We start from the raw sequence: 25922 nt of genomic DNA on the forward strand, positions 1-25922 counted from the left end.
GACTGTAACAAACAAAAATGGACAATGGTTTAAAAATACATGTTTTTTTTTCTGTTTTCCAAGGTGTGTAAATCAGCTGGGTGCTGTTGTTAGGGGTGCAATAAGGTGGAGGACAGAAGAGGAAGAAGAAGAGGAGGAAGGTGAAAAGGCAGCCGGAAACACATTAAGCTGTACAACTGGCAAGTACAAAAAAAAGTAGAGATTTTTGATTTTCCACGCTCATGTACTCATGTACATGTTTGTACTTTGACTGTTATTTCCGAAACCAGTAAAAGAAAGAATGCGTTGGGTGACTTGATGCAGACACCTTGATGCTTTGGGCGTTTAGCATAACATTTCTCTTTACTGAAAAGAGCTTTAAATACGGACTGTATGATGTTGTTAATAGAGGTCACTGTAGACAATGTCTCTCTTTGAAAGAAAGAAAGAGCATGGCAATAACGTTGGTAAGACCAACTTTTCTCTCCAGTCGTGCCAAAGTGTTTCATATCACTTACACTAAGTGCTGCACACAAGGGTAAAATGCAGTGTAATGTACTGTACACATCAAGTAGGTCTTGATGACTGCAAAGTGTCAGGCTCAGTAAGCCTCTCCTTAAAAAAGTGCTGCTTTTGTTCCTTTCTCCCCTCCATGATGCTCACCATGTTCTCCACTTCCTCTAAAGCACCATCTCTTTAACTACACGTCTAAAGTACTACATCAGATCATCTCTTTTTGTCTCCATCCTCCCTTCCTCTTTCCCCCCCTTCTATGCTCCCTCTTGTGTTCAATCGCCGCCTGATCTGATGCCTGCAAAATCCCTTGTACTGCTTGCCCCCCTGCCCTTCTCTGTTTTCTTCTTCTTTTTTCTTCCTCCTCCCCCCACTCATTTTTTCTTTACTGTATCCCCCCCACCCCTCTCTTGCACTATATACATCTCACTCTCTCCTCCCTTCTTCTTCCCCCAGCCAGCTCCTCCCATCCCTCCTCTTGTTGAAGGCCCCCTGTTGCTGCCTGCTATCAACCAGCTCTGAACTGGTGAAAGCAGCGCAGGAAGGGGGAGAGGAGAGGAGAGTAGAGGAGAGGAGAGGAGAGAGGAAAGAGGAGAGAGGAGAGAGGAAAGAGGAAAGAGGAGAGAGGAGAGAGGAAAGAGGAGAGCGGAGTTTGGCTAGAGCCAAGAGGAGAGCAGCTGGGCACGGCTAACAGGGAATGATAATGACCTCAGAAATCTGCTGTTCGCTCCACAACAATAGGGTGCTCAGTCGCCTGGAAAATTGTGTTCATCAGCTAGCTCTGCTCACTTACTAATTGACATTGCCAAATATTTTAAGAACAATTGGAATGTGGCAGGGGGAGAGAGTGAAAAAAAACGAAAGCTCAGAGATCTTAATCCCTGGATTTAATCCCTCCCTCACTTTTCCACCCTTTTCAATTCTCCCTCTCTTTCTCCCTTCCCTCTCTCTCTCTCTCCCTCTCCCCTCGTTCTCCCCCTACTGTCTCTTTTGTGATGAGGAGATAGCTACAACTAAGAAAAAAAAGCACATTTTTCATGTCGCTTTCTGCTCTCATGTCAGCACCCTGATGTTTGTACAAAAGGTTTTTTATGTGACCTGTCAATGGGGTTAAGAGGAGGAGATTGAAACGGGGGGGGCAAAATTAAAGAATGACAGCGCGAGGGAAGAAGAGAAAGAGGGGAGAATCTCAAAATGGGGAGTACGAGGGGGTGAAAAAAAAAAAAAAAAAGAACAAGCAAGAGATTCCTCAGTCATGGTATCACATGCCTGGCCGTCCATTTTTAATGAGGCAAAGGTCAATGTATTCTCTTGCTCTTTCACACACAGGACAAACCCCAATCATGCCCAAGTTAACTTGTTCAAACAAAACTCCCCCACCACCATCACCACCACCCACTCCACAGCCCCATCCCCGCTGCCCGGCCCGGCTCTGCTCAGCCGCCTACCATCCAGCGCTGTCCATTTGCATTCCCTGTCTGAGAGCCCTGCCTCATTTCACAGGAATCCCACATTGACGGAGTCAGACAGCTGTCACCAGACAGAGAAAAGGAACTTGGCGTTCACCCTCATTCAGCTTTGCCCTCCCCTCCGTCCCTCGGACCCTCTGTTAAGCACACACATAATCAAAAGAAGAGAAACATTTTAGCCAATGGAGAGTTTCCTCGCTGCTTCTGACTGAAGGGGGAACAAACGCTTGTTTAGTTTGGATTTGCGAATTTATATGTGCATCCTGAAGGCACCGGCACAACTTTGTGACTGTGATGTTAATTTATGTCTTTCACTCTCTGTCGCGTTTTTTTTTTTTTTGAGGCTTCCCCTGTTACTTTTGAGTCTCTTCTCCCGCATGTTCAATCAAGTTTCTCCAGCGTTTCAGAAAACTGTAGTAAAGAGCTGTATTTGAGTCACCTTCTCTTTCTCTATTCTTGCTCAGTTTTAGCAGTGACACTGGAGAAGATAGCTTGTTGATGTATTAAGAATATTAATATGCAAACAGTCTACCTGACAGAGTAAGGCAGCCTTCTGTTATGGAAAGATAAATATTATGTTTTAATTATAAAAACATAAAAAGGAATGGGGAAGACAGAAGAAGAAGAAGGAGGGGCGTGTGTGCCTATGTGTGTGTGTGTGTGTGTGTGTGTGTGTGTGTGTGTGTGTGTGCGTGTGTGAGAGAGTGTGTGCATGTGCGTGTGTGTGTGTGTGTGTGTGTGTGTGTGTGTGTGTGTGTGTGTGTGCGCACGTGCATGTGAGCCAAGGAAGCTTCTTCCAGGAGAAAGGTAAGCTATGTTTTGGCAAAGATTTGGAGTTGAAAAGAGTGGATGGCATAATGTGATGCTGTTTACTGAGGAATGTGATGCCCTGTCATCTCTCCCTCCACTCAGTCTCTCCCTTCTGGATTGCCCATGTCATTTTTTTCATCGCCTCTCCTTCACTCTCTCAACAGTCCATTTTTTTTTTTTTTTTTTTTTTTTCTGTCCCGGCTTCATAACCGAGCGGGGAATCCTAACGTGATCATTAAGACATAAAACAGGCTGATAAATGTTTCATAAGGACAAGGCTAGCCACTGATAGCCACCCAGGAATACTGACGAGCAAACCGAGGCTCACAGTCCTTCCCTCGATCAAACACACTCGTCGGAATAAAATTGGAATTTTAAAATATCTAAAAAGCCTTGGCTAATTCCCACCATGGGTAATATTTACAAATTGAGTCTGAGAGACTGGGTAGGAGAGAGAGGGAGAGAGCAAGAAAGGAAGAGAGAAATCAAATGAACTGTGCAAGAAATAAGAGAAAGAAGAACAGAGAAATAAATTGGCCTTTTATATTGTGCAAGCGTGTACAAAAATACTAAGTCTGCATTTATCCGAGACATGTCAATCAGCGCAGCACACTGACAATTAGTGCGTTTGAATAGAACTTTTATCATTTACCAGACACCAGAGTCCTGACCTACTGTACAAAAATACAGCTCTGGGAATGAATGTGCCTCTAACACAATGACTGTCTATTTAAGTTTGGTGACACATAAAAAATACAGATATGACAGGCCAGACTTCTGCAAATGAGTGGGGGGTAGAAAGCTCAGGTTTTGTAACCACTGAGTTCTCTGATTATAGAGAAAAGAAGAATAGTGCGAGGGGGGAAGTAGTAGAAGAACGGATGTCAATTACAAAGAAAAAAGTAATTTATGCGGAGGGGAGAAAAAAATGAGGGACATAATTCATTATTTTTTAATGCACATAGTTTCACACTCATATATTATGGCGCGTGCACTCACAGAAGACTGGCCTCATTTCAAAGTGTTAGCTGCAGTGTGAGGTGGTGTGGGAGCAATGTAGCATACAGTAAGGAGGTATATTATTCTGGAGATGATTATTTACATAGAGAGAAATCATATGCTAAAAGTGGCTGACTTTGGCAACAGCGTGTACATTCGTTTGTTTGAGCCTGTGTAGCACCTGATTTACATTTTACTCATAATCATAACCCACGCTGGAGTAATCTCGGCTGCCCCAGGACAGATATTAGGTCTGTGTCCCACCCTCCAGCCCCATGTCATGACGAAGCCAGTCCACCCGGATAGAGTGTGAGTGTCACATATTGCCTCGCCCTGGCAAAGTCGTGCCATTGTATTACTAAAGTACAATATCTAAAATGAGTCCTGCAGTATATTTTGGTGGCTGTGTCTCGCAGAAGGCTTCTTTGAAAAAATCTAGTTTTCGCATAAACAAAGAAAAAACTGTTGAATTGTTGAATCTCAACTACCAAGCAGTTGAAATGTCACAAGCACTCTGTAAATGCTCTGTAGGTGGACTATTTAATTAAAGTATTACCTCTTCTCTTACTGTATGTTACATTGGGGCCTGATTGCATTACTCAAGCATATTCTCCTGGTCATGTCTTGTCGAGTGTGCACACTGAATTTGATGGGAATGTATGCACATGCACAGAAGTCGGGAGGGCTCAACCTATCAGCTTAATCCTGTCAGAGTGTATGCTTGCAGTCGTATGTTTGAGATATGTAAGTCCTACCTCAGTTGAGAGTACAGTGTGTATCGTTCAACACATAATCCATCTGAAATATTTTTAAAATTTTCTCTCTTTTTTCTGCCATGTTTCTGTTTATTACAGTATTCTGGCTTTGGTTGATTTACACATCGTGTTAAGCTGGACTGCCGTAGGTAGTAAAAGAATAGCAGTACTAATCCATGATTGGCATTGCCAGTATTGACAACACGTTGACTAAAATTAGCTGAGAATAGAAAAACTATATAGGGTTTGTCAGCATACATATTCATAGTCATCCGGATCTTGTTCAACTCTACTTTATGCCCGTTAATGACACAGTAATTACACTGCAACAGTTTGTCCGCATGTGTAATTACGCCCCCATTGTATCATTGCAATTAGATGAATATCCACGCTTTATAACCTAAGGCGTCAAGTTGGCAAATCCAATTTCAATTTGTATGGAGCAAGCATTTTGCCTGCTTGTTTGAGCCGTGGTAAAGACCAGGGATATGCGGGCTAATCCTTGCCATGTTAAAATGCTGTTCCTCTTAAAAAATGTAGACATGGGGGGATTCTCTGGAGAGAGAGAGAGAAAGAGAAAGAGCGAGCCAGAGGGAGTGTATAGAGTCTTTAAGAAGCCGGGAGCCAAGAGGTGGGAGTGGGGTTTATGCGTAATGGGAAGGTTGCAGAGGTACATGTAAGGAGGACTTCTGCTGCTTTAGGCCTTACATGCGTGCAGCAAAGCCTATTTTTTCACATTCAACTACATTTGCCTGCAAAATAGGGATTTTCAATGGTGGGTTATTTGCATGTAAGAGCTGGCAAAAAAAGGCAACGCTTTCTAAAGCCCCCTATCAAATGTGATAAGTTGCGTTTAAGTCGAGTCTACCTGTTGCTGAACCTTCCTACTACACTGTGAAACACAGTGTGTTTTCTCCCAACATAGCTTCTTTCAGGCCTAATCATGTTAAGAAACAGTAACAGTGAAGTGAAGTCAGTCCAAGGATAACCAAACAAAAAAAGATGGTGATGGGCATAAATGTAATTACCTCTTTGTTGAAAAAGAATAAAGAATTTTATGCCCAAGGTTAGCTGCTGTGCTATATTGTAATAAGGAAGGTCTTTAAAGGACATCTGTGACAGAGGCCTTTGTTTTTCTGTTCTTTTTTCTTCCTCACTTCTCCTTTTTTTCCACTCATTGCTTTTAAACAAGTGCTGTCTCGAAAGACAAAAGCCCAAAAGCTGACCTTCTTTCACAGTTGAGATGTTATTTTTGATTACTATAATTCAAGTTTAACTCAAAATTGCTGTAGGTAGGTGGCAGGGCAGAGGCTCACACGTACACAGGTACACACTTGCAAGTGCACACACACAGAGAGTAACAAGCCCTTTTTCTTAAAGCTGAGCTATTAAGATAAAGAGAACGTTACAGTAGCCACATCCTGTTCACTACAGAACAGAGTGATGTACACACATACTGTAAAGCATAACCACCCCCCCCCCCCCCACACACACACACACACACACACACGCGCATGTAAAACAAACATGCATGCAGAGAAGAAGCATGACACCTTTCTCCACATGAGACTCAGACACGTTTTTTTCTCACACATCAAAGTTTCTAATTTGAGAGTCCCCGAGCTCCAAATGTGAATCACATTGTGTAAGTCGTGAAGAAAGACAAGTTTCGCTACTTCTGATTAAATAACAGGAAGTAACAAAGACATATATCTAACATTTTCAGTGTTTATTTCTCTCATTGCTTTGCCTGTTAAAAATGCATACCAGTCTGTTCCATTGCTCTTATACTTTTAGTCTGTGTGATCAAAAAAAGCAAAGCTCTACAATAAAAATGCTAGGCGAGCCTTTCAGTTATGAGAGTGGCAGACTGACAAAGAGCTTGAATTGTGCCAACGTATCAAGCCTCTGACTGAGCACTCGGCTAAGGGTGAGACAGGCTACCTGCGCACAAACCACACATACACAAAAACAGTTAGACAAAGACAGCAGGAAGGGCAAACACCGAGGCCTTTTGAAAAGCAGCAGGCTTTGGTTCTACTGCAAAGTTGCTGCTACTCTATCTTAATTTATTTTTGTATTTATATTTTTGTCTTTAATCATACCCTCCTTCTCCACAGATGGTGCCTGGAGGGTGAGATTTAACCACTCAACTAAATCTAATGCATTTCTTTGTGCTTTGTTAGCATTTGGTGGTAAATACTATTGGTTTTATTTGTCAATTATTATTTTAATTTGCTTTGCTTTTTGTATACCAAGCACTGGATGTTAATACAGTACTTCTGACATTGTTGAAACACCACAAGCTGAACCCATCAGATTCAAAGTGCTTGAGTCAAAAGAGACAGACAGAGAGAGAGAGAAAGAGAGAGAGAGAGAGAGAGAGAGAGAGAGAGGGAGAGAGAGAGAGAAAGAGATGGAGGGAGAAACTTCCAGCATTAAAATTCAGAAGATAATTACATCGGCTACACCCCCACCCTGTTGAGAAAGTGTTATGTTTAATAGTCTCTATAAAGAAAATAGGTTTTTATCTCACTCTCATTTTCATTAATTCCTAATTGGGGTGGGGGGTTGTCTGTTATTATTTCTTAGATTAAAATAAACATAGCCTGTCCCATGTTCAAACCCATCACACTACACGGGCATGATAAGGACTTCATGCCTCTGTGAATAAATAAACAATTTCGTCTCCACTGGTGGAATTAAGTTGCTTACAGCCTTAAGCTAAGCCACTCTGATTTATATTTCTATTTATTTATATATTTTCTCAAAAGACTTAAAAGCACATCCTCTCTTTCGCAAATGAAGTTCACATTTTTTTTTTGACCTGCTTTATATGTATATCTTTAATTAGTGTCTTGTTTAGCTTAAACCAACTGATTATCGCATAGTCGTGACCTAATTACAGTGCGCGCTTCTTAACGGTAGCATAGTGCCCTGAGGAGCAAGCGAAAGTTACCTTTAAAAACTTGTGTAATCATTAGCAACAAGCCTCCCTTAATCCCACTAAACATACACTTATCTAGCCCCGGTCGGCCTGTGTTTGCTGGGTAAGAGGAAGGGAGGGGTATGGTTGTCTCTAACGTGTTTATTAAAGACATTTATTAATCGCTGTGGTTAAAACAACTACGTCCCTATGCTCCCTGTCTTTACTCATGTTCCACAGGGATCTTGACTGCTAACCTGCAAACATGCATGCAATGCTGAAGGTCTCTTCCTGGATTGTGTTCTCTGGAGTCTTCTGTTTTGCTTAATGTGAATGAACACAGCAGTGTCAGTAGACAATTTCCAGCACAAAAAATTGCAAGTGAGATCATATTTATCTGTTAATACCTGAGTATTTATGATATTTATAGTGCAGTGTGTACACTTCAGTCCAATACAACGCTGTATTTGTATGCAGTCTGTCATTATATGTACGGGCGTTTCTGTGTTAAAGTATCCTGTAAAAGCAAACCACTCTGAGGGTGTGTGAGTATTTGAAGAAAGATGTTAAGTATTTCAGTTATGGGAGGAATGTGTGGCTCTGATTCTTCATTGGGTATTTGGGTTATTTTTCATTTCCTTTTGAAGAGATGGATTTGACACATTGATTATACACACATCCGTGGAACAAAAGTGATTCTTAGTGGAAATGATGTAGGTAAAATTGTAGGATGGTATGGTAAGTAGCACTGAATTAAAAAAGGAAACATTATTCCCCAGTATATGTCAGTGGGATAACATTTGATCCCTTTATCCACATACTGACCAAAGAATACAAGTGGTTGTAATTCATTCTAAGATTTTTTTTCTCACCTGAGGATGGGGAGGAGGGATGTGGGCTGTCATCCTGGACGCTTCCTGTCTGGGAGTGTCCTCCTCCAGCACCGCTCTCTTCTGTCACATTGGATGAACCAGGAGTGGTGGAGCGGCTGATGGACTGGGACTCGGGGTCACTGGCTGATCCACGGCGTTCGTCCAAACCTTGTTGCTGGAACGCTTCCTCAATGCCTCTCCTGTCTTTGCCATGGATGCGGGAGTGGACAACCATCTGATGGTAGGTCCTGAAGACCCGGCCACAGTCAGGGCACTCAGAAGGTTTCTCCTTCATGCTGGAGAGGCTGGAGAGGCTGTAGTCGATGTTTGGGCTTCCCAAGCCAGCCAGGACTCCGGGAGCCTCAGCACTACCATGGTGGGACATTAAGTCACGGTGACTGTCAAAGCCTCGTCCATCCTCCTTCATGGGCATCATGGCTCCTCCTGCCTTGGATCCCTGCAAGGCCTCCGAGAGCTGCTTCTGCTTGGAGCTATCGTTGGAAGCAATCAAGGAGTAGTCTTGTTTATCCTTTGAGAAGGAAGCCAAGGCCCCAGCACCACCCATCTCATCTTCCTGCCCTGGGGTTATATGGTGTTGGTGTTGCTGCTGTTCCTTGGGCATGAAAGCCCTGTCCATAGCCATGCCACGTGCCATTATCTGCCAAGCTTGGTAGCTATTGAGGGAGTCCATCTCAGCGACTTTTGCGGCTGCCTGGAGGCGTTCCATGCAGCTTGACTTGAGTGGTGGCACAAGGTTGAGACAACCCAAGAGTGAGCGCTTCTCATTTTCGCCCAGCCCATGGCCCATACCTCCTGCCATTGGCCCCAGCAATTTCCCCAACATCTCCTTTTCCTTCATGGCTATGCCAGCTTTAGCCAACATTTGGTGCTGCTCACTCAGGCCCTGTTTGTCTGGTGAAAGGAAGCCTCCCTGAAGACAGGAGATGTAGCGGGAATAAAGGTTGGCATGAGCTTCCTGAGCCAGACTATTCATGCTATTGACGGCAGCCATTTCCTGCTCACTGGGCTGTGGGGGCTTGCTCTTGATGGCCAGCTTGTTGAGATGCACCTTCATATGGTTTTTGAGAAACCAGGGTTCCTTGAAGCGACGGCCACAGATTTGGCAGCAGTGTTCAAAAGAGTCCTTGTGCTTGCGCATGTGGCCCTTGAGGAACCAAGCTTGGCTAAAAACCTGGCCACACACGTCACAGCGGAATTCAGTGGCCGTAGGTGCACCTCCGGCACCACCAGCACCTTGGCCCTGTGTGGTCTCGGCTGTGATATGGGCCTTCTCCACATGACTTATCAGCTCCTCTTCATGAGAAGCAGCGAACTCACACAGGGTACATTTGTAGGGCTTGTGGAGTATGCGGATGTGGCGGTCCAGCTCCTCACGCTTCTTGAACTTCCCTTTGCAGAAGGTGCAGCGGAAGCCTGTAGTTGGGTTCAAGGATAGTTCATCCTGGGCGCCAGCCGGCTTGGGTGAAGTGGAAGGTTGAGAAACTGGGTCTGGAGTTGCTAGACCAGAGGGGGGGAGGAGGCCACAAGCTGAGCCTAGTTGCTGCTGATGAGTGTTAGAGCTGCTATTGATGCCCAGATGGGGTGTTGGAGCTGTCTGGAGACTGCTGCTCCCTCTCATCTGCTTGTCCCTCAGAATGGCCCTCTCCTCCAGCTCATGCAGTAACCTGTTCTCCTCTCTGACACGGCCACGTCCCTTACCAAGATTCCCCAGCTTGTGGGTGCGGAGGTGGATCTTCAAGTTGCCTTTTTGAGCTGCTCGGTGGTCACAGTAGGGGCACTTGAAGGGCTTCTCACCTGTGTGTGTGCGCATGTGCAGTGACAAGATGCTGTTAAAACGGAAGCGCTTGCCACACAATGGACAGGGATACTTCCTATTCTTGCGGGCATCATCTTCAATATCATTCATCTGGGACATGATGCCCAAGTTCTGGCCATTGAGAAACTGCTGCAGGTCAACACGCCCATTCAATCCACTTAGTGCCCCTGCATCAATGTCTCTGTTCAGCTGATTGGCCAGCAGGGCCATCTGACTGCTGATAGGTTGACTGGCCAGGGCTGCGTGGTGGGTCTTCTCGTCCAAAGGCGTGGCTGCTTTCTCTTCAGGGATCTGTTGCGGGCGGTGTAGATCAGGAAAGGCGTGTCCTAGCTGGGCAGTAAGCTGATGAAGCTTTTGACTGATGGGGTAGCGGCCATTTAACACTGCACTGCTCAGATGGGCATCAGCGTCAGGCACCGCTGATGACACACCAAGACACAAACTAGAGTCCTCCATCCTGTAAAAACAGATGGAAAGAAGGAAACAATAATCAAAATAACAGAATAAATATTTTATTTTATTCCAAGATTACAACTGGAAGATTGTATAGAGCCTAATGTGTTACTTCATTTAGGAAAACAACACATGTGCCGCTGCACCCAGTACAGGGAAATAAGATGTATTGTCTTTGATGCACAGAGCACTGCATGAATTGTCAGCACCAAGGGCCTGGAGAAATGGTGTGACTCCTTAGAACTTTTTCAAAATGTAACACCATTTTGGATGGAATAATTACTCTGTAAACACAGTGAGCAGTGTATAATTAAGCTACTTGTGCCCATCCTATCAGAATTCCACCAATTACACGCCTTAATGAAACGGAGCAACGGCATTGTCGGGGAGCCACCGCAATACTACAATTATGATATTAACAATAGCACTTAAAACCAAGGGGTTATTCCAGTAAACACAACACTCTTATCTTGTTGCCACGACACTTGTCTTGGCGCAAAATTCCATTAAAGAGCTGCACTACATTTGATGTGAATCACTTTGCTCTCCCTCCGCTGCTTTCTATTCCCCCAGTTCTCTCTGTCTGTCTTCCTCTCTCTACCTAACTCTTTTTTCAGTTTCTGGGACAGAGAAAATAACAGTTGCCCGTGTTGAAAGGGTTCCCAGTGCAGGCAAAGATGCACTGGTTGATGAAAAAAATAGATAACAGATAAGCACACCCTCAAGTCTGAGAGGAATAAGCAGGAAGCAGTTACTTTGTTTTATTTGTTCTACCTATGGTATGACACAGAATAATGTTGTATTCCTGGATTGCTGGAATGCTCTTGAAATATATCAGAATTTTCTGAACATGTTGTACTGCCAGTGAAAGCATTCATATGTGTAACATCAGTGAATAAATATAAAAAAAAAAAGAATAACATTGGTTTTAATGCAGATCCATCTGCTCTCCAGATGGAGAGGCATGAACATCTATCTGCACACTTCCTCTTGCTGCTGGCAGGGGTCAAACCCTCACAAAACAATAACCACAATTCTGCTTTGGTCAACAAAATATTGTATAATATCTCATTAAGCTGATTAGTATGCTGCCTGGTAACAGCAGCAGCCACTGTGTTATAACGCATGATTTCAATCATCAAAAAATCCTTTCATGGAGAGGCTGTGTAAAGCACTGACATTAGGTGAGTTTACTTTTAAGAGAAAGTGGGATCATTTTTGACAGCTAATGGACCCAATCTGGCAGCAAGAGGGAACACCCAAATTACACATTTGCACACATGTTCAGTATATATTTTACAAGCATGAAGGGCAGCTAAGGCTCTGCAAGACTCAAGACTCTGTCTTTCTCTTTCGATCTCTCCACCTCCAGTATGTTTCTGAAGCATGGAGCAGTCGACATTGTGTTTGGCTTATTTGTTTTCACATTCATTTGAATTTTTTCACTCTTTTCCCCCCTCTCTCTCCCATCAGTAGGAGGTTAGTAGACATAAGGGGTGCCTGTTCTTTTAGCCACTGGCCCCTCCAACACACTGTCAATGGTGGATTCTTATCTCGGGGATATGAATTAGACACTGTGACCAGTTTTCCACTTGTGTTCAAAGGAATGTGACACTTGTGGGCTGCCCTTTGAATTCTCCTTATTTCTCTCCACAAGTATCTTAAGCAATTCCACTGAATTCATCAAGAATATAAAGAGCATTCTATGTTCTGCACGCTTATATGTAGCAGCAAAACAAGCCCCTGTCAAAGCCTACTTCAATTTACAACTGATTTTATGATCATGTTGTCATGTGACTTGATTATCTTCATAATACAGGATCTCAGAAGCCTACAAGTAAAGGTTTATACTTGAAATAAAAATATATATGTATACATACCGTATATTTATACGTTTATCATGAGAATTAACTTGGGAAAGAATTGCTGGGAAAGATAAAACTTTGTTGGACTGCTTTAAATGGCTTAGGTTTTAAATTGTATTTATGTGACACCCCAGCTTCCATCACCAGGCGTGCTTATATCAGAGAAGACCTTATTTGAATGGGCCCTTTTTACAGAGGCGGCTGCCTTTTGGAATAGAAATCTGTGATTTAAACTAGGCTGATGAGCTGTTGCTCATTTGGGGAGATAGCAGCTTGCCCTTTTCTTCAATTTGATTTCTGCCTTTATCTTTAACATATAACAAAGGCAGATAGACAATGGAATAATGTGAAATGAACTGACGAATCCAGTTTGTGTTTTTTATAAACGTATCCTGGCTGACGAGCGTATGCAAATGAGGCACATTAATATGCTCGCCTTGCTCCCGAGTCATTTTATATTTTTTCCCCTGATTAAAAAGGACATTTCTTATGTGACATCCCCCCTCTGCTCATATCAACACACACATGCGAGGGAATTTGAGGGTGGTGTACAAGTAGGAACACATACACACACAGGCAAAGACATGGACTCAAACACAACCCTTTGACTACAGACAGCAATTCAGTATGCGCATGCCCTCTAAAAGACACCGTGAGTATGTTGCAACTCAGCCGGCACTATCAAATGGTTGCCCACAGAAATCACATCAACACGTCTTTCTATCGTGACATCACCTTAACTGCTAGTGCAACTAGTCTCAAAACATTTATCAAATGTGCAGAAGAAAACAAGTTTTCGCAATAATGCAACAGTACCATGCTTTTTAGAAGATCAAGGCTCAGGTTTGTCGTTCTTACCAGAAATACTTGGTGCCACTTTGTCCCTATGTCTGACTGTGTCTGCCATGGCTGTGTAGCCCGTGTAGACTCCGAAAACGAACAACACATCCACTCTGTAGCTTCACTGGTACAGTATCTATCTGCCGTTATTCTAACCTGTACAACCTTATCATTTCCTGGCATATGCAGCAATGCTGCCTCATTAAAACTATTGGCTCCTCTGATACCTCTAAAACCACAAAGACTTCCTTTAGCATTTTCTCACGACGGTTCAGTTGTCTTTATAGTTTGTGGTTTAATATTCAGCAAAGCACCACGTGCACCCGTAAACACAGCAAATCCTCTGCACACTCACACACACAAACACGCACACATGCGCCACACACACACACACACACACACACACACAAACTGATTTCACTCGGTTTCACTAAATACATTTTTCTTCTCTGCTCTTTTTCTCTTCAAGCCTCAGCTTAATTATAAGTGGTATCTGTAACACAATGGAAGTATATTTCAGTCAGCATTTGAATGTGCTCGGTTCATTTTGGTCTTATCAATAGTACTATGCATCATAAATGCTAAAGGGATTTATATGTGTTTCCCTCTAATTGTAATCATATAAATTACTGAAGTATATGAAAGGTGGTGTCAGTACTAGGGATGGCTACCAATTCTAAATGTATATTAACATAAACAATTTCAAACAAACCTCTGAATATACATGTACAAAGTACTGTCAGGGCTGAGTTTTGTCATAAAACTTTCCTCTGACATTTAAGACAAGATGTGGAGAAACTAAAGGATCGAAAAGCCATTAGTTGAACTTTGTTATTTTGACATGTATTGACACAAAAGCCATCGACTAATCACAAAGCAATACCTCATTAAGTCCTAATGAACAAATTCATTGCATTAAACAAATCAATCATTATTCACAATGTGCTGAATTCCATCATATTTGCACCAAATCGTTAATGAGATGGGGGGGGTGTTGCAGCTACAGCAATCTGATGTTTAGGGGACAATGTGGGTAGTCACCATATGTTACACGTATTGAGAGTTAAATGTTGAATATTTTGTGGCATGCAAGCAGCAAGGATACTCAAAGTACAAATAGAGCCTCCCCATGATTCCAAACATCAATTACCTCCGGGTAAAGTTGGTTTAGTTTGAGTTAGTGCTTAGTAGGTAGAACAGACCAGATATGAATTTCTTCCTGGCTTGTGTTTTGCCTCTATTGCAGGTGGTCTTTGCGAGGCGTCTAATTAATCCAATAAAAAATCTGCCTTGTTTTCCTTTCTCTCTCTCTCGCTCTTTGACTTCGCGGCATTATTACTTTCTGTAATGAGGCAAAAACACTCTGAACTGCACATGGAAGACAGTCACACAACCCCCGCCAGATTCAATCCTAACTCCATCCCATGCCTACAGCCTCTTGATCAAAACTCATAACCGCAGTATCAAAAAGATGGGATGTTTCAGAGATTGATTGTTCTGTCTTGAATCGGGGAAAAAGTTGACTTCCAGTCAAGATCAAAATCGAATCTCATCTAGTTGTGTTTTCAAATGGGGCTGATGTTTCTTCTTACAAATATGTGCAAAAGACAGATTCAAATAAAAAATAGGCTTAATTTACAATCATTTTCAAATATTACACTTCTCCCAAAAGACTACTGGATCATTGGGGAGGTGTTTCCAGTGGCATGAAAGAGACCAAGAGAGACCAGTCACAAACCAAACACATTCGTATGGACCAATCCGAAGTGGACACCTTCTAACACCTCAAAGCGGAAAGACAAAAACACAGACAGAGCATCCAAAAGTACAAAGTTATAAATAACACTAGATTAACAGTTTGCCCTGCTCCGCTTTAATGCAGAGAAAGTAACAGCAACAGTGCAAGGGTTTGACAAGATCACGGGCTGAATAGATCAGTGAGAAATATGAATGAACAGGAGCCTCTGCCTCTCCTTCCTTCTCTTGCACAATATGTCATTGAGGGCTGTTTAAGAGGTCCTGTCAACAGGTAGTTCAACTTTCAGCTCATCCCCGCTGATCAGTGGGAGCCCTCCTGACAGAGAGAAAAGAAAGACACCGGGAGGGAGCGAGAGAGAGAGAAAGAAAAATGTTGTGGGTCTTTTTATCTGTCCGTCGCTCTGACAGCCTTGCAGGGGATGCCATGGGAGGAAGATCAATGCAGGACAAGCGGATTCCCACAGTTCATTGTTCCGGGCCAGCCAAATCATCTTCCCAAGACGGCCGGGAGCTCAAAGCTTCCCTTTATGATAACCATCCCTGGTATTATTCCCACTATGATGATGGTGACCTGCAGATGTCTGTGTGTGTGTGTGTGTGTGTGTGTGTGTGTGTGTGTGTGTGTGTGTGTGTGTGTGTGTGTGTGTGCGTGTGTGCGCACACGCTTGTGTGTGTGTGTGTGTGTGTGTGTGTGTGTGCATGTACATCTGCGAGCACCTCTCCCCTCCTGAGAACACTACAATAGTGGTCACAGTGGCGCGGACAGACCCCCGCAGCACTGAATAAAGCATGACGATGAGCACTGGATTAATAGCGGCAAACATTTGTTAAGCACTGTCTGTTTAGCGTAGCACAGTGACAGTAGCAAAAGGCAAAAATAAATAAAAATTACAGTAATTGACGTGATAATGATAGTGAACGTGCCTCGTCTTATGCTTATAACATGGCATCAATCCTCCTTTAACACTGCAACAACAACTGAGGCTCATTCTGCTACTGCTGTTGTGTGCCACTGAACTGGCAGTGACACCAGGTATTCAATAGATACTTATCACTTTGCTGATAATGTTTTTTTTGCAAACATTGATTATCAAACCTACACACGCGCACACACACACATAAAAAAGGGAGAACAAAATAAATAAACAAAAAATAGATCCAAAAAGGTACCAATACCACTATAATTGTATTTTGCCTTTGTTTTAAAAGCAATGCTATTTTTTGTTATTATTAATGATAATATCAGGCAGCTTACCATTTTGAGTGAAAAGCTGAATCTTTGAAATTGTTTTATGAGTGTCAGAATATGTTAGTATTTGGTATGTCTCCCTTTTTGCATTAAAACGCTGCACGTTAGCATTTATCCAACGTAAGAAAATAATGTGAGCTGTATTTCAGTCCCGTGTTTTTCAGGCACAGAGTTACAGAACGGTGCTGGAAGTGGCTGGTAAATAAAACACAAACAGAGGTATAGGCTTTGCACTGCCTGGCAAGGTTAGCAAGACAGACAGACAGACTGACTGACTACAACCTAGCACACCAACTTAAAGTTACCGTTAGAGACGGTAGCTAGTCCCACCTCCCTGAAGTTGTTGACACAGCGTTGACACGAGGTGGAGGCCAGCATAATTTTACGGGCCTCGGGAGTATGTGTGTGTGTGCGCTTGTGTCTGAAGCGAGGACACAAAACATTAAGAGATCTTCAGCGCTATAATGAGAGGTGAAAAACATGTATGGATCAATTGGGCGACCATGGTGCAGCAAAATAAGACTATGGCGGGCTGCCAGAGATCGTTAACTTATGGGAAGCAATGACACATAATACATCAACATCGATATATCTGTGCTACACCAATATTGGCAACCTAGAATAAGAAAAAAATGTTTTCATACGCAGGAATCTGAATTACTGCTTTAGGCCTTAGAATAAATTAGTATAACCAATTTAATGTAAATCATACGAAAACCACCACTGTGGTCCCTACTTATTATCCTGATATGGGCATTCAACAGAAAAATCATGAATTTAGTTCTTAGTTAATTAATAATCTTCCTAGGCCCAGATTTTAAGTTTTATTGCTTGGCTTAGAAATGTTATGTTACTGTATTTCTTCATGCTTATGTACTGTTCCATACAAATCTGTTGTGCTTTTATTTTTACAGAGTATGGCTCTCAGTTTGCACGATCAAAAACCTAAGGACAGTGGCCTCTCACATCAAGTTCCTCCACAACTCCTTTTGAAAATGTTCTGTGTGTGCGCGCCTGTGTGTGTATGCGTGTGTGTGTGTGTGTGTGTGTGTGTGTGTATGTGTGTGTGTGTGTGTTAGACAACAAATATGGCAGTGTAGAGAGCTCACGCATGGTTAGACTGCGGGAAGAAAGAGGCCAGAGAGACAATGACCACTGTGTATCTGTCATAGCTTACATCACTGGTCACCCTCTGCGCTGCATGTCAATGCAACAGACACACACACACAAACACTGACACACACACACACAGAAATGCGTAGGTCCCCTTATGGGCCAGCGCTGCCTTCATGCCTCTCGCAGAGTGACTGCAGCGATGACATGTGAGATTCACGACTGCGACTAAAACAAAGTCAAGTTCAGCCTCACTCTGTTTCTCAGGTGGTGGCAGTGAGAAAGAGACAAACAGAGAGAAAGGGAAAGTAGTTGAATGTCAATACGGCCTAAATAACAGAATATCAGAAATAATTGCTGTTTTCTTCCGCTCATGCTGGGCGCATTCTGGTAGAGTTTTGCATAATGACTACAGTCGCGGGGGGGTGGCGGCGGAGGTAATGGTGGTGGGTGTGTGGCGGCGGTGGAGGTGGTGGTAAAGGGAGGGGTTGTTGTGACAGGTGCTGAAATCAAACTAGGGAGGCAAGGGAGACAAAGGTTCAATTTACTAAGAGGAGACTTTAATTGTTACACAGCTAATTAAGAGAAGAAGGATCTTTTTTGAATCGACTATTTACTGGGAGCCGTGTGTGCATACATTGGGAGGTAAATTGTGCGCTCAGGCCAAGTGGGACCATGGTAAAGAGTCACGGTGCGTGTGTGTGTGTGTGTGTGTGTGTGTGCGTGTGTGCGTGTGTGCATGTGTTTGTAGTGTGTGTGTGTGTGTGCGTGTGTGTGTCTGTGTTTAGCGAGAAAAAAGATGGGGTGCTACCTCAACATACGACATATCTTTTCACAGCTTCTGTGCTGTTGGGAGTTTGGGACTCTCTCTTTCTTTTTTCAACTAAAACAAAAGTCTATGGCTAATTAGCAGCACTCATTACAGGAAGCGAGTCAGGTAATTATTTTACATCATGCTGCCGATAATTGAATGATTCTTCAATGTCTGAAATGTCTGTTTGAAAGTATCTCTTTTTCCTCAGCTCCCCCTCCGCCCCCTCCACCCCTTTACTCCTTCTTTCTCTTTGTCTTTGAGGGAGATAAGAGAGAGAGGCTGGATACAGGTACCGCTGCCATATGCTCTTGAATGAAAAAGCTCTTCTGTCGAAGCAAATGGGATTTTTAAATATTGAAACTGCCGCATGTCTTTTTAATATGACCGTGTTAAATCTCTCTTTATTCCATCACTTTGATAAACTCCCCCTTTCTATCTTTCTCCTCTCCCACTTTTTCTGTGTCTCCTCTCTCCGTGTTAATCTGAAGAGTTTGAAGGGGAACTTTGGCTCTCTGAGAAGTAGTTAAACTTATTATGCAACCATGCTGTTTTTTTCAGTTTTTTTTTCTTCTTCTTCTTCTTTAAGCAGCACACTTCCTGTTTAAGAAAGCAAACTAATCTTATCAAAGCCATCAGCTCAGACTTGAGTGGAAATGCTTGTGATTCTCTGCATATGCTACAATATCGCACAGCGGTGTTTTAACTGCTATTGTTCTCACGCGCTTTCGGTGTGCCTGGGGAAGAAGAGATGGAGGAAAAGATCACCGCACTGCCTCTCCTTTAACCTCAACGTCAGATATGTATGGCGAGCTAATGTGGCACTTAATATAAAACGAAAGAAAAAGACAGAGAGAGAGCACTATCTACTTTAAGGCCAGGGTGTATTTATTACAGACTAATTGTAGCAGAGGAAGTGCTTTGGAGGGGTGTGCTCTCGGGAGAGAGGGCGGAGGGCCTCAGGGACATAAGAGAGCATGTTTATCTATCAGGCTTTATCAGAAAAACACTGTGGTGACTGCTCTTAAGATCAGAGATGGGGTTGGGAGGAGTGGAGGAGGATGAAAAGGTTTACGGGAGGAAATAAAAGAAATGAAAGATGGATAAGGAGAAAAAGAGCGAGAGGAAGAAACATGCCAGTGAGGCAGCCTTGGCATCGATGCCAACGCCTCAGTGAAAAGCAGCGGTGATTAAAGCAGGAAGGAGAAGTTGGGTGAAACCTCAGAGGAGCATTTTTTTTCCTGCAGGGTTCTCTGTGAACCGGACTACAAAACACACACACACATGTTCAGAGTAGTGCTGGTGCAAAACTCAGGCTGCCACAGCTGGGCTCTCGCTAAAATTACAGCTCAATCTAAATCTGTGTGTAAGAACATTTTGTCCTCAGAAAACTTTAAAGATTAGTCCTTTAAAGCAGTCATTCTTGTACCCCCAGGGGGTATGTGGGTTATTTTAGAATAGCTCAACCAATTTGAAAACAAAACAAAAAACAATCAAAACAAGAAATCCCTTTATAATACCTATATTAAAAATGGATGAACTGATAGTAAATTAAACTTTAGTTAATAGTTATTTATAGTATTATGAACATGAGCCGCAACTTCACAGTTTGATAAATGGCTTATGAAGTGGTTCATTGTTTGTTAATGGGAAAAAAATGGTTAAATCATGAGTAATTAACGATACATTTGCAATCTATTAATGATAGATTGTTGAAGAAATTAACACCTGAACAAGCAGGTGTAGTCGAGACACAGAAGTCTGAACAGTTAAAGATACAAGGAACTAAAAGTGTGTGATGAACAGTTCAGATAGTTAGCTTAAAGTTAAATTAAAAGAAAGAAAGAAAGAAAGAAAGAAAGAAAGAAAGAAAGAAAGAAAGAAATGGCTGAAGTAGCTAACAGTAAGTTATAAATGAATTGTCATAGCTGAAATGCCCAACAATGTGCTTTACATAATTTGCATTTCAAAAAACATCCACTTGAAAACTAATTCAAATGAACGGTACAGGTGGTGTCAATGAATTGGTGTTTAGGTTCATCTGTCAGAGCAAAAAAGTTTGGGATTCACCGCTCCAGCCCTCATTTTTACATTTAGTTTTATTTCAAATAAATCTTGTCAATAAAAGTATTGTAACACCGATATGTGGTGTGCGCGTGTGTGTGTGTGTGCGTGTGTTTGTGCGTGTGTATCAGTGTCTGTAGGTATGCACTGGACGTGTCCCAAGATCCCTTGCGTCTGTCTGCACCAGAGCTTCGGCTCAGAGCTGTCTGTCCCGGCCAACACTGCATTTCTCTCATTCTTCTCTGCCCTGCCTGACCTTCAGCTTCGTCACCGACGTATCTTCTACTACAAAGGCTACAGTACACACACTCATTAAAAAGATACAGCACACACAAGAATACACACACACACACAAACACACATATTCTTTGTAAGTGTGTGCTCTGGCGGGGGGGCTAAGTTCATCAAGGCATTGGATATTTATTATAAAAAATGACCTCGCTGTAGTACACTGTATGAACTTCCCCCTTGAGACACACACACACACACACACACACACACACACACACACACACACACACACACACACACACACATGCACGCACTCGCACAAGCCTTCTGTATTCAAGCTGACACCGACGAGACTCTCCTGTCTGACTCTCCCTTTACATCATCCACGCAAACATATGCACAAATACTTACGGACACTGTATGTGGAGGCACCGTGTGTGTGTGGGTTATGTTATGATGTAATTATACTGTAAATCATATACATATTAAAATAGGTGAAACAAGCACATTGACATGCTGAGCAGGGAAGATGTTTTTTTTTTTCTCCAGCTGATAAGCTGCTAACCTAAAACAATACATGACTACAATCCAAAAGTGTTCATCTGTGGCCTTTAGGGAGGAGTGGTGTGTATTTAAGAGAGGCACAGCTCCTGTCATTAGTGTCTTCGAGGTTGCTAAGGTTCGCTTGGACCTTTCGGCTTTTATTGTTTATGACAGAAATATCTTGACATTTACAGTAGCATTATGAAAACGTCTGTGGTCAGCGGTCTGGCCAAGACGAGCTAGCTTACTAGCTGCCAGCTAACTGCTTATGCTGGGCACTTGAAGGAGCAGTGAGGGGGCCGCATCAGTTTCCCTCAAATTCCCTCTCTCTCCACACACACACACACACATATACACATCTGCACACAGTTCAGGAGCAGCCCCAGGGTGTTGGATGTGGACAGTGGTGGGAGGTGGAGCTGGGGTGTGGGTGGTTATAATCTGCGCGCCCTCTGCCGTCTCCCATCACCGCAAAAACCCCTCTTCCTTTCTGCCTCACCTCCTTGGCAATCCCCATCCTCCCCTCACCCCCACCACACTCCTCCCATCCCTCTCCATATTTTCTCCCCCTGTATCTGATTAAGTTAACAATGTGGTGTTATTTGCATGCTGATTTCGCAGACCTCGACCCCCCCCCAGCCCCCCAACGCCGCCACCCGCTCTCTCCCTCTCTTCCCCTCTGTCTCTCTCTCCCTCTCTCTCCTCAATTCTCTGACAAACAAGAGAGGCAGGATCAGAGTAATGTGATAGCACAGCAGCCAGCCAACGCAATCTGCCTCAAAGACCAGGTGTTCGCAATCCACCTCCCTCTTAATTCCTGCCCCCATCATTTCTCTTGTTTTTATTCCTGTAATTCTTCTCCTTTCTTCCCTCCCCTAGCTCTTCTTCTTCTTCTTCGTCTCCTCTCATCTATCCCTGGTGTGTTTATAAGGTTGTATTATAATCAAATCTGGAGCGAGGGAGGCCTGTCTTTTTTTATTAATTATAGGCCGCAGATGATGTGAATGTATTCCGAAAGCATCTTCAAAATAGGTCGGCAGTACAGTTTGCTATTCTTATCACATTTAAATGTCAACACGGTGCAAAGCCCTACAAATTAGTTCAGGCAGGCTTCAACCCCCATTTAACATTTAAAGCGCCATTCTGTAGGGCTCAAAGAGCGATTTAAATCAGTTTACACACACACACAGACACACACACACACACACATATATATACAGAGATAGCACTTCGTCTTTCAAACTTCTCATTTCAACACAGACATTTAACTGCCAACCTTTGCCTGAGAGAATTCAACGCATCCATCGAGAGGAAGGGGGGAAGGAAAGAAAAAAAAAACAGGATGAGAGAACAAAAAAGAGATATAAAGCAACAGAAACAATGCATTAGCTTCATGAATAATAAATCTGCCCGTCTATCCATGCAGAAAAGATCCAGGTTTTTCAGCATCTCTGCATAAATCCACTGTCCGAATGAATAAATCAGAACAGGGGGACATTTTCTTGAGCTCTAGCCTATCACTGGTAAATAACAACAATGATTTGAAACACATCTGTTCATAAGCGCTGCCAGCTAACCCCTATAGAGCAGCTCAAGACAATAGAAGCCTAGCATTGTTGTTCCTCATGTTGGTGGCTGGGCATACCAAATAGAGTTTACCCATCTTTACACACACACACACACACACACACACACACACAGACATTGATGTATTGATAGAAACAAACACAATTAACAAATAGGAATCACGTACAATCCACCATAAAACAGACGACATTAGTATCCTCGACAAAATTACAACTGTATTATCCCTGTTTCAATAGGAAATCGGAGACGTCTCGCTCTGAATTAAAAGCCTGATCTGTCAGACGTGACAGCTGGACATAATTGAAGGAATATAATAATACTGAAGTTAAGAACCATGGCTTGAATCCTAGTATTAAAAAAAAGTCAAACTTTTCTAAAAGTCATGACACCTCTAGAGTTGTGTCTATAAACCATTCAACAGAAATCCTCACACCTTCTGAGCGGATCTGAAGCAGTTTGCCTAAATTGGATCAAAACTGCTTTAGTTTGATGAAATCTGCCACTTCATAATATCTAATAAAGAAATCTGGTGACACCACATGATCACGTTCCAGGCCTCTGTAATGTAGCTAACAAAGAATGAGAACATAACACCCAAACCTGCTGCCAACCAAAACATTGTTAATTGATCGTTTTGCAAAACTCCAGATTGCATTCAATTAAAAAATTATTATGTTTTACATTAATTGCTTAAAACTGCTTTTTTTCGACATATTTTTAATCTCTACTTATCTATAAATGGCAGTGATGGAATGTAATTAAGTACATTTACTTAAGTACAATTTTGAGGCACTTGAATACTTGAATACTGTTTGCTCTACCACATTTACTTGATAACTTTAGTTAATAGTAACTTTGCATATTACAAGCTGCACTAGAGCTCAAGTAGTGCAAACATAACATTTTGTACTTAATTTGCAATCAGATTAAAAAAGAGATTCTGACAATCATATAAATGCTGTATAGTATATACCACACACACATATATATATATATATATATATAGATATATATATAGATATATATATATATATATATATATATATATATATATATATACATATATATATATATATACATACACATATATATATACATATATACTTTAACTTAAACTTTTGACACTGTTTTGAATTTATTGTCATGTACTACTCATTTGGGTGACTTCCACTTTTATCAAAGCAATATTTTAACACAATACACTTTCAGTATTAGTAGACAGCGAATTCTAAATATGTCTGGGAGTATCTTTTTGCTGGGCCGTGCAGTCGCTGTAATTGCAGTGTCTGTTGTTGGACTACTGATTTTTAACAGAGTGAAACGACGATGTGGGCAGTGGGCAAATAGTGTTATTGGTGTAAGCCTGACCACTGTGTAACACCGGGAACAACAACTATGGGGTCAAGCCTAGTGCAAGGATAAAAGGTGAACTACATAGTTTGGGGGAAGAAATTCAAACTCAGAAAGGTCATAGTTACAATAAGGTCACAAGACAAACTAAGACGTATTTATTTGATAAATATCTTCTGATAACTAAATAAACAAGCTGCTCTCAGAGGGACACAAGTTGTTTGCATTTTTTTGATATGATATGAGCAGTGCTGTCAGGTGTCTGGCAAGAAATAAGGTAAAAATGTATTTAGTTCAGTGCAAGGTTTCAGTAAGTTATTTAGGGATAAAGAAAATATATTACCCCAACTATTAAAAACCAATCATCTTAAAATGTATATAAACTGCAGTTTGTATTTTTGGATTATTATGTTGATAATCAAAATAAAAGATTTGTAGTACTTGAACCTTGTAGTGGCCCTCCTACAAGAAGACAACACCAACAGTGGTCCCAAGCTAACTTGAGTTTGAGACCCCTGGTTTAAGGGTTGAGTTATGCTTATGGTAAGGTAACCCTGTGTCCTATAAATCACATTCAAGTTACAAAATATAGATGCTAAACACATCGGTAAAATTTTCACTGGCATAACATCTTATTTGTTTTCCTACAATACCCCCTGTTGCAACACAATATCCGCTCCTAGCAACTAAAGCATTAACAATTTTCTGTTGTTGTATTTAGGCACTTACATCACTTTGTTAAGATTAACCTCACTGGGTACGGAATTGCCTTCCAAGAAGCATGTGAAGTGTGCTCCCTACATACACACTCACACTCTCTCTCGCGCGCACACACACACACACATCCAAGTATAGCCCCCAGGTCAGAGGGGATATGACAGGGGAAAGGGGTGATGCTCAGCCTTAAGGAGAAGTTGGCTCTGTCAAGCTGTTTCATGCCATCAAGATGCAGGATCAACTCCGAGCCTGGGAGACAGACACACAGACACACTGAGCCCTGGAGCAGCGGGCTTGTTATGAGACTTGCTTTGCATCGTTACACTGCTGACCCCAGTTGTACAGATGACTGTGTGAATGTCTAAGAGCTACCAACTCAAGCAAACAAAGCAGACAATCACAGATTTACAGAAGACAGAATATAAAAAAAAAGTCCATAGAAGGACCATATGAAAATGTAAGAAGTCTTCACGGTGATCCACAACACTAATACACTCCTTGAGTTCAGTTATTTATTAGTTAGTCTACCGTTACAGTATATAAGCATAGGTATATATTAGGTAGCCTAATATGAGAACAAGAGCCAGTGTAGGGGTCACAGAGAGACTTCAGTATCAGCTTACAATTGCCCTATTACATCAGCATAAGTAACTGAATCCAAAGAGCTAACTAGCTTATAAGAGACCCAATCCCTCTGACTGGCTTTCCCCTACCTCTAGGCTTGGCTATGACTCTTTCTCATCCAGCTCAAAGCAGAATGCTCTATGGGTGGGCCTAATGTGGACTCGCTGAAATGTCAAAGCATTATATATCCTTTTCCGCACAGAGTGGCCCCTAAGGGTTTAATTGACTATGCTGTAAAGTGAGTTTGAGAGCCGCGAGAGAGCGCGATGAAGATGAATATGTTTCATTAGAGGGCAAACAGAGCCTGATGGCTGGAATTGGCATTGAAAGAGGAGGAAGGGTCTAATATGGATAAAAACACACATTTATCCATTCAGAATCCACAATAAAATGTACAGGTGTAGCTGTCCACTCCTTGGCTTACCACGTTACGTGAACCTCCACGTATGTGATTCAGATTTCACACGTGTTCCCCTCACCTCTTCCCTTTTTCTTCTCTCTTGGTTGGCCGCTGTATTTCTCTGAACCAAACAAGGAAGGAACAAGCTTCCAACGAC

General features: G+C 42.3%; 1 protein-coding gene across 14 annotated transcripts in view; it reads right to left on the reverse strand.

Moving 5' to 3' along the window:
• The window catches only part of znf536 (zinc finger protein 536), a 243317-nt gene that overhangs the window by 109418 nt on the left and 107977 nt on the right, over nucleotides 1-25922 (reverse strand). For 13 of the 14 annotated variants that reach the window (XM_030413878.1, XM_030413875.1, XM_030413868.1 and 10 more), the window contains one exon: nucleotides 8324-10617. In XM_030413878.1, coding sequence (XP_030269738.1) covers nucleotides 8324-10616 — 2293 coding nt within the window. In that variant the 5' untranslated portion in view covers nucleotide 10617. Of the gene's footprint in view, nucleotides 1-8323; nucleotides 10618-22363; nucleotides 22370-25922 lie in introns of all 14 variants that reach the window. The other variant, XM_030413869.1, reaches the window with a different exon arrangement.

The sequence above is a fragment of the Sparus aurata genome, chromosome 4 (assembly GCF_900880675.1).
Source record: "Sparus aurata chromosome 4, fSpaAur1.1, whole genome shotgun sequence".
Classification (NCBI taxonomy): domain Eukaryota; kingdom Metazoa; phylum Chordata; class Actinopteri; order Spariformes; family Sparidae; genus Sparus; species Sparus aurata.